At 39.1% G+C, this 13,984-nt stretch overlaps 1 protein-coding gene across 5 annotated transcripts in view; it reads left to right on the forward strand.

The window, feature by feature from the left end:
- The window catches only part of LOC105485130 (adaptor related protein complex 2 subunit beta 1), a 136,878-nt gene that overhangs the window by 17,635 nt on the left and 105,259 nt on the right, over positions 1–13,984 (forward strand). For all 5 annotated transcript variants that reach the window (XM_011747329.3, XM_011747337.3, XM_011747331.3 and 2 more), the window contains exons 4-5: positions 1,322–1,457; positions 3,752–3,997. In XM_011747329.3, coding sequence (XP_011745631.1) covers positions 1,322–1,457; positions 3,752–3,997 — 382 coding nt within the window. The remainder of the gene's footprint in view (positions 1–1,321; positions 1,458–3,751; positions 3,998–13,984) is intronic.

Here is a 13,984-nt window from a genome sequence, read left to right on the forward strand (position 1 = left end):
AGCCACTGGGCCTGGCTTTTTTGTTTTTGTTTTTGTTTTTTTTTTGGATGTGATAAAGGTAGTGGAAAAAAAAAAAAAGACACTTGGCTGGGCATGGTGGCTCACATCTGTAATCACAGCACTTTGGGAGGCCGAGGTGGATGGATCACCTGAGGTCAGGAGTTTGGGACTAGCCTGGCTAACGTGGTGAAAACCGCTCTCTACTAAAAATATAAAAATTAGCTGGGCGTGGTGGCGCACACCTGTAATCTCAGCTACTCAGGAGGCTGATGCATTAGAATTGCTTGAACCTGGGAGGCGGAGGTTGAAGCAAGCAAAGATCATGCCACTGTACTCCAGCCTATGTGACAGAGTGAGACTCTGTCTCAAAAAGAAAAAAAAAAGGATTGTTAAGATATACATTAAAATATTATAGATGAAGCTGGGCACAGTGGCTTATGCATGTAATCCCAGCACTGAGATTAACATTTTTCATAATAAAAAACTGATTCTAAAACTATATAGAGACCTTGTTGAGAACAGCACTACAATTTTTTTCCTATTTTTTTTTGGCTAGGGACAAGGTCTCACTCTGTCATCCAGGCTGGAGTGCAGTTATGTGATCATGGCGCACTGCCGTCTCGACCTTCTGGGCTCAAGTGATCTACCTGCTTCAGCCTCCTGAGTAGCTAAGACTGCAGGTGTGCACCACCATACCCAGATTTTTAAAAAAAAAAATTTGTGGAGACAGGATCTCGCCATGTTGTCCAGGCTGGCCTTGAACACCTGGTCTCAAGTGATCCTTACAGCCTCCCAAAGTGCTGAGATTACAGACGTGAGCCACCATGCCTGGCCTATAGTTTCTTTTCTTTTCTTTTCTGGTTTTTTTTTTTTTTTTTGAGATGCAGGAGTCTCGCTCTTGTTGCCCAGGATGGCGTGCAATGGCGCGATCTCAGCTCACTACAACCTCTGCCTCCCAGGTTCAAGCGATTCTCCTGTCTCAGCTTCCTGAGTAGCTGGGATTACAGGCATGCAGCATCATGCCTGGCTAATTTTTTGTATTTTTAGTAGAGATGGGGTTTCTCCATGTTGGTCAGGCTGGTCTCAAACTCCCGACCTCAGGTGATCCACCTGCCTTGGCCTCCCAAAGTGCTGAGATTATAAGTGTGAGCCCCCGCGCCCAGCCAGTTTCTTGAGTAATTCATTTCTGTGACAGTTACCACTGTGGGGACATTTGTTCTTGCATCAATCGCTCTGTTAGTTAAGGCTATTCATATTCTGTCCAACAGGTTGGCATCAACACCTGCTTACTTTCCTTTTCTCTTTTGCCCTCTCTTCTCAGTTCTCTCTTTCCAGACGTAGTGAACTGTATGCAGACTGACAATCTGGAACTAAAGAAGCTTGTGTATCTCTACTTGATGAACTATGCCAAGAGTCAGCCAGACATGGCCATCATGGCCGTGAACAGCTTTGTGAAGGTAACTTTTCCCAAGGCCTCAAGAACAGAGTCTGAATTGCAAATAAGTAACCTTTGTTCACAAGGAAGGAGTGTAGGGAAGTGTTAGCAATGACTAGGAATGTTCATGTTTTTAGCATTCTATATACCAGTGTGTGTCATCCAGGGAAATTCAAACCATGTGCTGAGCTTTCTGTTAGCGGGACTTGGTGCATCCTTGACAGATGGGTAGAAGAAAACCTGGTGAAACCTCACTGTTTTACCTTCTGAGGCTGACAAAGGTTGGGCATATCATTGTAGTATCAGTAACTGGCGGCTTTACCTGTTTTATCTTTGTAGAAATTATGCTTATGAGTCAGCAGTAGTGGAGACTGTAGGAGTTTCTACTTTTGTTTCATTTAATAGGTCTTACACCATTTGATTTTTTTTTTTTTTTCTTTTGATACGGAGTCTCACTGTGTCACCGAGGCTGGAGTGCAGTGGCACGATGTTGGCTCACTGCAACCTCTGCCTCCCAGGTTCAAGTGATTCTCCTGCCTCAGTCTCCCAAGTAGCTGGGATTACAGGTGACCGTCACCATGCTCAGCTTATTTTTGTATTTTTAGTAGAGACAGGGTTTTACCACGTTGGTCAGGCTAATCTCGAACTCTTAACTTCAAGTGATCCACCCACCTCGGCCTCGCAAAGTGCGGGGGTTACAGACACGAGCCACCACTCCCGGCCTGATTTATTTTTTTTAATGGAAAATTTTAAACATATTCAAGAAAAAGGACTAGTATAATAAATTCATAAATGTTCATCTTGCAGTTTTAACAGTTACCGACACGTAACCACTCTTGTTTATAATCCTCATACATATTTTCTGACCTCCAACCCTCTCTCCTGCTGGATAATTTTAAAGCAAATCCTAAGCATCATATATTAAATAGTTTTGTCCTTATATTTGTCAAGATAAGATCTTCTTTTTAAACATAACCACAATATCATTATGTCTTTAAAAATGGACAAAACATTTTCTTATTATTGAATATCCAGTCAAATCTTTCCTATCATAGATTTAAAGAAAATGATAATGGGATCGTTCCCATTAATTTTTATTTATTTTTATTTTTTTTGTGACAGAATTTCATTCTTGTTGTCCAGGCTGGAGTGCAATGGCACGATCTCAGCTCACCGCAACCTCTGCCTCCCAGGCTCAAGTGATTCTCCTGCCTCATCCTCCCGAGTAGCTGGGATTACAGGCGTGCGCCACCACACCTGGCTAATTTTGTATTTTTAGTAGAGATGGGGTTTCACCGTATTGGCTAGGCTGGTCTTGAATTCCTGACCTCAGGTGATCCACCCACCTTGGCCTCTCAAAGTGCTGGGATTACAGGCGTGAGCCTCTGTCCCCAGCCTAATGTTTTTTTAATAGTTGTTTTTTCTCTGTTTGGAACTTAGTGTACATTTAAAAAAATCAGACAGCATTTCTAAAATTAGCTTCTATTTAAAATGTTTTGAAAAATATGCAATTTGCCTTCTTCTTTCTCATGGACTTTTTGTTCTTTTCCTGTGTTTAGCTGCGTTGTAGAGTTAGAACATAACAGTTTGTTCTCTGTGATTGGTGGTTCACAGGTGGAATATATCATTGGGAATAATTTAGTTTACATTTTTTGGAAGTTAGAGTTGTGCATGGATTTATATGGGCTTAAAGACATTTTTTAATGTAGGGCAGTTTAAAAGAGTGTTCTTTCTCCATATTCTATTTACTGTATTTGGAAGCGCTTGCTAGTAAAAGAGAATGTATGTCAGTCAAGAACTCAGAGGGCCCTCTCTGCTGCGTAACTCCAGGTACTTATTTCAAGCCCAGACCGGCTCCTGTGCTCCCCTTTGTCTTCTTGGCTGCAGGCCCCAGAAATCTAGCTCACTTTTCTCTCTATTTGATGCTTGGGAACTCACTGTGGAATAGGGCACGGTCTTTCTTTTTTTTCTGTGCCGGAATACAAGCCCAAAAGCTTTTCCTGTTTTTAGGGCAGATCCTAATGACTGTGGGATGGTACCAATTCCCTAAGCCTCTGCCTGGCACTGGAATGAATCCTACTGAGCTGTTTCTCATTTTGTATTTAAAACAGTTAAATGACTTCCTCACCTAAACTCTTAAATAGGGCAGCTAAGATTTGTACTTAGGAAAGGAATAGTGTGGAAGATTGGAGCTCGTGTAGAATGTATGTGGAAGCTTAAATTAATGAGGTAATTCTTTTGCAGCTTATGTAAACTGGACTGTTTACTTTTAGCCACCATGTATACTTAACAGTTGTTGGTGATTGTTTTCTGCAGGACTGTGAAGATCCTAATCCTTTGATTCGAGCCTTGGCAGTCAGAACCATGGGGTGCATCCGGGTAGACAAAATTACAGAGTATCTCTGTGAGCCACTCCGCAAGTGCTTGAAGGATGAGGATCCCTATGTTCGGAAAACAGCAGCAGTCTGCGTGGCAAAACTCCATGATATCAATGCCCAAATGGTGGAAGATCAGGGATTTCTGGATTCTCTACGGGATCTCATAGCAGATTCAAATCCAATGGTAATAAGCTTCTGCTTTTATAAAGAGGACAATATTTAAAATGAGTCCCTTGTTAAAGCGTGTTTAATATGAACCTTGTCTCTGGAATACTGGGTTATGGGGTAGCTATGGGAAACATGACTTTGTGTGTCTCACTGATTGTATATTTCAGATCCTAGGTGTTTTTGAGGTGAGAACCAAGTACTAAAATGCAAGGACCTTAAAGCAAATCTTTGTGGCTCATATTTGCCCATAAACTTTCATCATTTTCTTTAGGAGGTTTGGTGTTAACTTTATATATATTTAAGATTATTTTCTTCAGATCAGTATTTGTGATATTTTCTGGTGGTGTGGAACTAGAAACTGAATGAAAATGATCTTTGTTACCTAATTATTTGATGCATTTCTCTATAGGGGAATTTCTAGTACAAGATTATTATTATTATTATTATTTGAGACAGGGTCTCACTCTGTCACTCAGGCTAGAGTGCAGTGGCGCGATCTCGGCTCACTGCAAGCTCTGCCTCCCGGGTTCATGCCATTCTCCTGCCTCAGCCTCAGGACAAGATTATTTTTAGCCAACTTGATTATGTTCTAAATGTTTAGCAGCCAGAATGTAGCTTAACACCTTAAAGTTTTTGAATCTTTTCCTTATTGACATTTTAAACTTTGCTTGTATAATGAAGGAGATCAAGTCCCAAGTGATATGTTTGACTCCAGTAGTAACTAAAGCTCATTTGAATTGGGTACTAATTGAATATATTGGATGAATCATTAAATATTGTTGCAAAGAAGATGGAGGAAGATAGCCACTTTCTTTAAAGTGCTACCTTTTTGGTCTACTACAGTGTTTACTGAAAGGTGCATAACACTAAGAGTTAATCAGTGGATAGCCTATGAATATTCCCTTTTTAAAATTGCTTATCTATTTATTTATTTTTTTACAGACAGGATCTTGCTCTGTGGCCAAGCTGGAGTGCAGTGGTGCAGTCATAGCTCACTGTGACTTTGAACTCCTGGGTTCAAGCACTTCTTCCACCTCAGCCTCCTGAGTAGCTAGGACTGCAGGCACATGCCACCACATCCAGCTAATTTTTTTTTTTTTTTTTTTTTTTTGAGACAGAGTCTTGCCCTGTTTCCCAGGTTGGAGTGCAGTGGCATGATCTTTGGGAGGCTGAGGCAGAAGGATCACTTGAAGCCAAGAGTTTGAGACCAGCCTGGGCAACAAAGCGAGACCCTGTCTCTACAAAAAAATTTTTTAAAAATTTGTTGGGGCTGGGTGCGGAGGCTCAGGCCTGTAATCCCAGCACTTTGGGAGCCCGAGGCGGGTGGATCACAAGGTCAGGAGATCAAGACCATCCTGGCTAACATGGTGAAACCCCATCTCTACTAAAAATACAAAAAATTAGCCGGGCGTGGTGGCGAGCACTTGTAGTTCCAGCTCCTCCAGAGGTTGAGACAGGAGAATGGCGTGAACTCGGGAGGTGGAGCTTGCAGTGAGCAAGGATCACGCCACTGCACTCCAGCCTGGGTGACAGAGCGAGACTCTGTCTCAAAAAAAACAAAACAAAAGAATTTGTTGGATATGGTGGTGCATTGCCTGTAATTCCAGCTACTTGGGAGGCTGAGGTGAGAGAATCCCTTGAGCCCAGGAGTTTAAGGCTGTAGTGAGCTATGATTGCACCACTGCATTATAGCCTGAGTGACAAAGCCTGTCTCAAAAATATTTTAAAAAATATATTTTCTAAAGTTAGTAGTATCTACTTTACAGAATGTTTAGCTGGCACCTTGTGATTTTGGCATTGCTTTTGATTCACTGTTATTCTGAGCAACTATCGATAATTCTCTACCTGAGGACAGATGAGATGAAAAGTGTTTGTGCTGCAACAATCAACCAGGTGGGCAGAATATCATGTACCCCATGGAAACTTACCAAATATTCAGTGGTGCTAAGAATATGGAATGGCTCAAAGGGAAAATGAATTCTAACTTACAGGCAACTCCAGTTTGAGGCAGCATCTCTAGGCTAATGTAAATTTTGTTTGTTTGTTTGTTTTTGTTTTTTTGGAGACGGAGTCTCGCTCTGTCGCCCAGGCTGGAGTGCAGTGGCCGGATCTCAGCTCACTGCAAGCTCCGCCTCCCGGGTTTACGCCATTCTCCTGCCTCAGCCTCCCGAGTAGCTGGGACTACAGGTGCCTGCCACCTCGCCCGGCTAGTTTTTTGTATTTTTTAGTAGAGACGGGGTTTCACTGTGTTAGCCAGGATGGTCTTGATCTCCTGACCTCGTGATCCGCCCGTCTCGGCCTCCCAAAGTGCTGGGATTACAGGCTTGAGCCACCGCGCCTGGCCTGTAAATTTTTTAATGCAGAACCTACACAGTTAGATGGTCAAGGATAAGGCCTAAGGGATATTTAGCAGTAAAGTCATTTGTGTGTGTGTGTGTGTGTGCATGTGTGCGCACGCATGCATGCTCAAGTAGCACACTTAGAGATGTTTATCCAGATAAACTGAGAGGAATAAAATGATTCTGAAACAAGCTTAGTTTGTCCGATTTATTCAAAGTTTACATTGCAGAGGAGAGAGCTAGTTTTCGTCTAGTTGGTAAGATCAAGTGGCACATGTATGCTATTTATGTATTTGTGTTTTTTTATTATGGGAATCTTCAAACTTTCAAAATTAGGACAAATAAATGAATAAATAAAATGAATTCATTTATCACCACTAGATTCACTAGTCATCAATACATGCCAATCTTGTTTTACTTATTTTCTTTCCCCATCCCCTAGCTATATAAAATTTAAGCAGGCAACACATGAGCAAGTCTCTCTTTGAATTTAATATATCATAATACTATAGTAAACTGTATAATGTTCTTAATTTTTAACCTGTTTTTACTACAACAAATGAAAACGTGACTTGGGGAGATTTTCATAAATATCTTTGAGACTTTTAGAGAAAGTTCAGAGCTACTTGGTAGATTTTTGAGAAACAGTTTCAGGAATACCTCATGTTTTGTTGTCTATTTATAGATTTTCCTAGAGCAGGGTGTCAGCATTAGATAGTGAATTACTGGACCAACTGCTCTCCAAATAGAAACTCTTTGCTGTTTTGTCAGAACTCAGTAGCAGAACTTTTCTGATATTGTTTGACTTAGCCTAGAGAGGTGCCTGGAGTGTAAAATTTAAGAAGACACTCATTCTCAGGTGCCAGCTCTGTACCTCACAAGCCTGAGAACAGAGTGCCTCCTTAAATTTTGTGCCTGGAGTGCCTCACTTGCCTTACTCTTGTCCTGGCCTTGTTGCACATACCCATGTTAAAATCATTTTTTGAGCTCTTCATTCTTGTTTTAGTGAAGAACTGAAAAGCTTGGGCTTAAGAGGTAGCCAGCACACATAGCTACATACCTATTTTTGATTTTGAATTTATACTTCTCATCTCAACTGTATGTCCTACTTATTACCTTAGAGTATTATAACTGTCATTAGAACACTTAAGTGCCTTCTATGCCATGCACAATGGTAGATACTTTTACTTTATAATGTTTTGCTTAGTTATCACATCTGTCCTGTGAAGCAGAGGTTTTTCCATGTTACAGGTCAAGAAGTGTGCACTCAGACTGAAGAACTCTTCCTAAAGTCATGCAGCTAGTAGTGATGTAGCTAGGATCCCCACCTAGTTCTGAGTCCCAAACTCCATTGCTGGTTACTACCTTTGTGGATGAATGTATACCATATAATTTAGGCCAGGTGTGGTGGCTCACGCCTGTCATCCCAACAGTTTGGGAGGCCACAATGGGTGGATCACCTGAGGTCAGCAGTTCACGACCAGCCTGACCAACATAGCAAAACCCCATCTCTACTAAAAATACAAAATTAGCTGGGCCTGGTGGTGCATGCCTGTAATCCCAGCTACTTGGGAGGCTGAGGCGGGAGAATCGCTTGAACCCAGGAGGCGGAGGTTGCAGTGAGCTGAGATCTCACGCCTTTGCACTCCAGCCTGGGTGACAAGAGCAAAACTCCATCTCAAAAAAAATAAAAAAAAGAATTTAAATGTGTATGTACACCATGCACACACACACACACACACACACACACACACACACACACACACAAACTGCTTCATTTTCTCAAAATGTTTACATTTTTGAATACATAAAGACTGAATTATCTGAACACTGCTTCATCATAGAAATCTCAAAAAAGAAAAAAACAAAAACGAAAGATACAAAAAAAAAAAAAAAAAAAAGAAATCTCAATCCTCTTATTCCAGTGATGGATATGAGTCCTTATTTTACTGCTCTCGAGGAGTGATTTTGTTCCACTTTTTCAGAGGCTGCTCCACATGGTGGCAGCACTGCACCAGCACATATTAGATTCTCTTAGAAAAGAATGAATGCTTCCAAGGGGTTGTGCCTTAGTAGTTTTCTTGTAGCTCACTTCAGAAGGGCATCCTAGATTTGAAAGCACTAGAATATCTGCAGAAATGACTTTGAAATCTTCTAATATGAGAGATAAATGTTGATTGAGAGCTGAAAATTCTTGGTGTTATGTTGACCTCAAATCTGGTTCCTAGTGACACTGTGCCTTGCTGCAGGTAACAAAGCTTTACTATAGTTTTGTTTTCTGTCTTTTGAGGAGAATCACATACATCTTACTTTCCTACAGTTGTTTTACCATTTATAGTTTAGTTGAAGCTAACTTTTGATGAAATACTAGTTAAGAGAGAAAAGATGAATTTACAAGTAAAAAAATCTCACTCTATTAAGTCCTAGCTTTATGTTCATGTTGTTTAACTTACCCAAGTCTGTTTCCTTTTCTGGAAGATGAAGGTTACTATCTTAGAGAGTTGTTCGGATTATTAATTGAGCTTTTGCGTGAAAAGCGCCTTATAAAGTGCTTGGCTTATGGGAGCTCATAAGTGGTGGCTGCTACTGTAATTATGAAGTAGATATTAGGCAGAGGTTAGCATTGTTGCTACAATATTAATTTAAAAGGTTCTGATTCCTTTAATATTTGTACAGACTATCTGTTCCAAGGGAATTAGAGTTAAACTTGTCGTCAGACGTGGACTTTATTAGTTCATTATTTTGAAGGTAAACCTCCATCCAGAATAAGGAAACATTTTAGAGCTATAGGGAAATAGCTTTCGTGATTTTTTTACAAATGTCATCAGTATATATTTGCAAAAAAATGTATATCTTTTTGGCATGTGACTTGTTTTAGTGAGATATGCACTTTTGAATGATAGTATTCTCTAGCTTTTTGCCCAAACATTAGGATTTTCCTTCCTTACTGTGGTTTTCTTTTTTGCTCTCAGAGACATTTAGGGGTATTCCAACTTCAGTTAACTTACACGTGTTAGAATTTGCAACTCCAGAGATGCTCTTGACAGCCCCACCACATGTGCTTTGCTTTTTGTTTTTATTTATTTTAAAAATTTGTATTTTATTTTTTGAGAGACACGGTCTTGCTCTGTCGCCCAGGCTGGTGTGCAATGGCTTGATCATAGCTCAATGCAGCCTCAGACTCCTGGGCTCAAGCAATCTTCCCGAGCAACTGGAACTACAGGCATATGCTACCATGCCCAGCTAATTTATTTTATTTTTTGTAGAGATGGGTCTTGTTTTGTTGCCCAGGTTGGTCTCAATTTCCTAGCTTAAAGCAGTCCTCCTGCCTCGGGCTCTCAAAGTACTGGGATTATAGGTGTGAGCCACCATGCCTGGTCTGCTTTTTGTTTTTTTGAGTTCAGTCCTCCTAAGTCCCTTTGGCTTACTGCCTAGCCCCTTTGATCTTCATCTTCCAGACTTTCTATCACTTTCAGAGCTGCCCATGAGACTACCTACACTTCCTTGTTCTGTCCTCTCTGCAAAAGTACAAACTGCTGAATTAGTAAAAAAAAAAAAAAAAAAAAAAATCTCATTTGTTAAGTGTTCTTCTGCACAAGCAGCATGCTCTCAGAATAGCCTCAATTCAGGCCAAGTATAATCTTTAGCAAAAGTTGTAGTTAAACTTCCAGCTTCTTTTAATTTGAACTTTTGCTTGAAAACCATTTTATGAAAAATGACATTTTTCTTCTCAGAAAGCGGTATGTATTTTGACTATGTGCTAGCCAGCACGTAGACACAGCATGGGATTATGATAGTGGTTCTCAACCAGGAGTGATTCTACTCTCCAGGGAACATTTGGCGATGTCTGGTAACACCTTTTTTGGTTGTCAAACCTGATGGGAGGAGTGCTACTGGCATATATTGGGTAGAGTCCAGGGATGTTTTCAACATCCTTCAGTGTACAATTCAGTCCCCCCACAACAAAGAATTATCCAGCAGTAAATGTCAGTAATGCCAAGGTTGTGAAACCCTGGATTATGGAAATAGCATTGAGGCTTTAGAGCCAGAATGGCTGCTGTTTGAGTCCTGGCTTGGCTGCTTACTAGAAATGTGGCTTTGAACAAGTTATTTAAAATGAGCTTCAGTTGTCTTATATGTAAAACTGAGGTAATAATGCCTATTTTAGCGAATTATTTTGAAGATGAAAGAATAATGTATTTAAAATTTTAAACTTTCCCTGATATATGGTAAGTGCTTAATAAACTGCAGCTATTCTTGAGGAATTGGCCTAACATTATGCACCTTCTGGTTGTTATAATCTTCATTTAGGCGTTAGGAAGTTTACCTGTATGGTGATTCGTTGTCAACCTAAGATGATATTGAAAAATGCCATCTGTCTAGATCTCTTTCTAAGCTCAAGGAAGATTTTTGTTAGAATATATTTGGTATTCATGTAGGCTATGTTAAACTATTAAAGATAGGCCCAGAATGCATAGAAAAACTTAATGACTTCACTGAATTTAGTACTTAAATTATAGGATTGCTGTTATCCTTAAATATATATTAATAAGTAATGGTTATAAAATTAAAATATTATACATAAATGAAATTAAAAATGTATAGTACTTTTCATATCAAATGTCCATGAAGGAGTTAGAGCTGGTAGAATTTTAGGCATGTATGAGAATGTCAGTATGTGGTGAGCACTTGTTAAGAGTAACATTGAAGGTAATATATTCAGTCTGTATCTGAGTTCCCAAATGACTCACATTGTATTTCATATTAAAAAAGGAACTGCCGTTAATTTCTGCAGGATTGAATTTTGGGTAAGTGGAATCATTGGGGGCTGCTTTGATATGAAGCCAACTTCCCAGCTCTTGAATTTCCCACCAGTTGGTCTGAGTGTATTTCTGTCTCTACTTATAGAGAAAGCAAACACTTTTTGTTTTCCTTTTATACTGTGCTTTGTGGAAATCATTTTCTGTATATTTTCACTTTTAAAATATAATTTCATTGTTTTATATTATTACGAACTTAGGTTTTAAAAAATACCTCATTTTTTAGAGGAACAATTTTAAATTTATAGAAAAGTTACAAAGACAGTACAGAAAGTTTTCATATACCCTTCAGTCAATTTTAACTAATGCTAACATCTTACTTAACCATGGTACATTTGCCAAAACTGGGAAATTAGCATTGGGATGTTACTATTGACCAAAATAGAATTTCACCAGTTTCAACACTAATGCCCTTTTGCTATTCCAGGATTCAGTCCGGAATACCAAATTGCATTAAGTCACTTCCTTTTATAATGTATCAATCTACTCTGTTTGAAGGTAGCTCAAAAACAGAAAAGTGCTTTAGAACCATGAAATGGCATTTTTCATCCAGTCACCATAGCATAGTGGTTGAAACTCAGACTCTAGAACCAAATAGACTTGGGTTTGTATCCTGGTTCTGCTATTTCTTAACCATGTGGTGTCTCTAAATTTTAGTATCCTCATCTACAAAGTGGAGATTACAAATAGTGCTACTATCATAGGATTGTTGTGAACATTAAAGGACAGAGGGCTTGCAAAGCACTTAATACTGGTCCTCATGTGGAGTAAGCCCCTAATAATAACAAACACTTTTTTTTTTTTTTTTTTTAAATTTAGAGACAGTCTCACTCTGTCGTACAGGCTAGAGTGCAGTGGCACAATCTCGGCTCACTGCAACCTCCATCTCCTGGGCTCAAGTAATTCTTCCACTTCAGCCTCCTGAGTAGCTGGGAGCACAGGCACATGCCATCATGCCTGGCTAAGTTTTGTATTTTTAGTAGAGACAGGGTTTCACCATATTAGCCAGGCTGGTCTGGAATTCCTGACCTCAAGTGATCCACCTGCCTCAGCTTCCCAAAGCGCTGGGATTACAGGCGTGAGCCACCATGGCCAGCAGAAACGTATATTCTATATTGTACAGTGATTGTAGTGCCAGATATTAATAATTCTAAAAGGGTTAGTATTTCAGTGGCAAAATTTACTTTTTAATTTTATAAGATTAAAGTTTTAAGATTAAGATTAAAACTTTTAGGATGAAGAATTTTAAAGATTAAATTTTTTAAAGCTCTGAGGGCAATTTACCTACAAATGAAGCTAAATCTACTAATAGTATTACTTACTACTTTTACAGGGTAATTATTCGAGGGTGTACGTTTAAAGTAGTTCTCAACAGCAACTTCCTGAAAACTGGATCTGTTGTGTGTTGTTTTGGTAGTTTACCAGTAGATCAAGGCTCATTTGTCACTTTCCTTTAAGATGACCTCAAGGCTGTAATTTGGCTGGAGAATACTTTACTCTCAGAAATGGGGAGATCATAAGTTGTGTGATAATTATTATTTTGTTCAAGTTGCAGCTTGCTTTAATAAATTTTAGAGGCCATGGTCCAAATAACTGTGATGGTTAGGGGCATGCCTTTTGTTTGTTTATCGATATTTATTTGTAGTGTTTTGGCTTTGAGAGTACTTGAATTTTGCTAAATCATATCTTAAAACCACTTAAGTAATGAACTTTATTTTTTGTAAACCTTGTTACCATGTAATCAAACTTTCTTTTCATAATGAGATGTGTTGACTCACTAGGTAGTTTACCTCTCATTCTAAGGAAGAAGATGGGGAAAAAATGGAATATTCTAGATTGTAATGTAGCAGGCATATTGGCATTCTAGACAGTGTTTTGGATTAAAGTATAAGCTCTAAGTTGTACTTGTTTGACTGGTACTGCAGTCATTGTCTTCTTGCGGAGATAATAATGACGGAAACTCTCAGAACAAATATGTTGTCCTGTGCCTCACATGGCATTTGAGGTCATTCTATAAAGGAGATAGCAATATTTGAAACCATTGCTAATTTAGAAGAGAACAAAAATATGTAAACCACCTGTGTATTTCCTCATAATAATTTTGGTCAGTTATTCTGCTTTCACTTTATTCAAGTCTTCAGGGATACCAGCCAAAATAATTGTAAATTGAGCAGAAAAACTGAAGCATAAATCTTTTCATAGTGTGTGACCTTGAAGGTCATTGCTGGAAGTCAAAGTCCTGTAAATAGTAATTTACTTAGCAGGAAGAAGTCACTGAACTGGAAAGTGGTAAGTTTCTTAGGTTCCAAGGCCACGAAAATGAGTGAAATTAGAGTGCAGGGTGAAAATCATTTAAAGGGACAGGGAAATGGGTGAGAGATTCCTCATAAGTGAGCTTATGTATGTGATATTCCACTCCCAGTTTAAATCTAGATTTCCTTTCAGAGTCTTTTTTTTTTACAGGGTCATTTTTATTCTAACCATACCTACTGTACCAGCTCACTCCTTCTTTAACAAAATGAGGTCAAATTTATTATCCTCAACTGCTGCATGTAAGACAGGTATAGATCATAAATCATATTTTATAGCTAGGTAGTAAATCTTTGCCTCTTTAAGTACTGTCAGGATATGATTATCTCTGAAATATATAAAGTAGGATACATTTTTCTCCTTGTATATAAATCTACATGTCACCTTTGCTGGAAATAATGCTTGGATTATATTATCCTCCCCTACTCTGAATCTTTCCCTTCCCTTAGTTGAAGTTCACAAGTCTTGGAAGCTCTATAAATGCTGGAGACGAAGTATTAGTACTCAGACACTGGAATCAGATGCAGACCTTGA

Source organism: Macaca nemestrina, chromosome 17 (genome assembly GCF_043159975.1).
Source record: "Macaca nemestrina isolate mMacNem1 chromosome 17, mMacNem.hap1, whole genome shotgun sequence".
Lineage (NCBI taxonomy): Eukaryota > Metazoa > Chordata > Mammalia > Primates > Cercopithecidae > Macaca > Macaca nemestrina.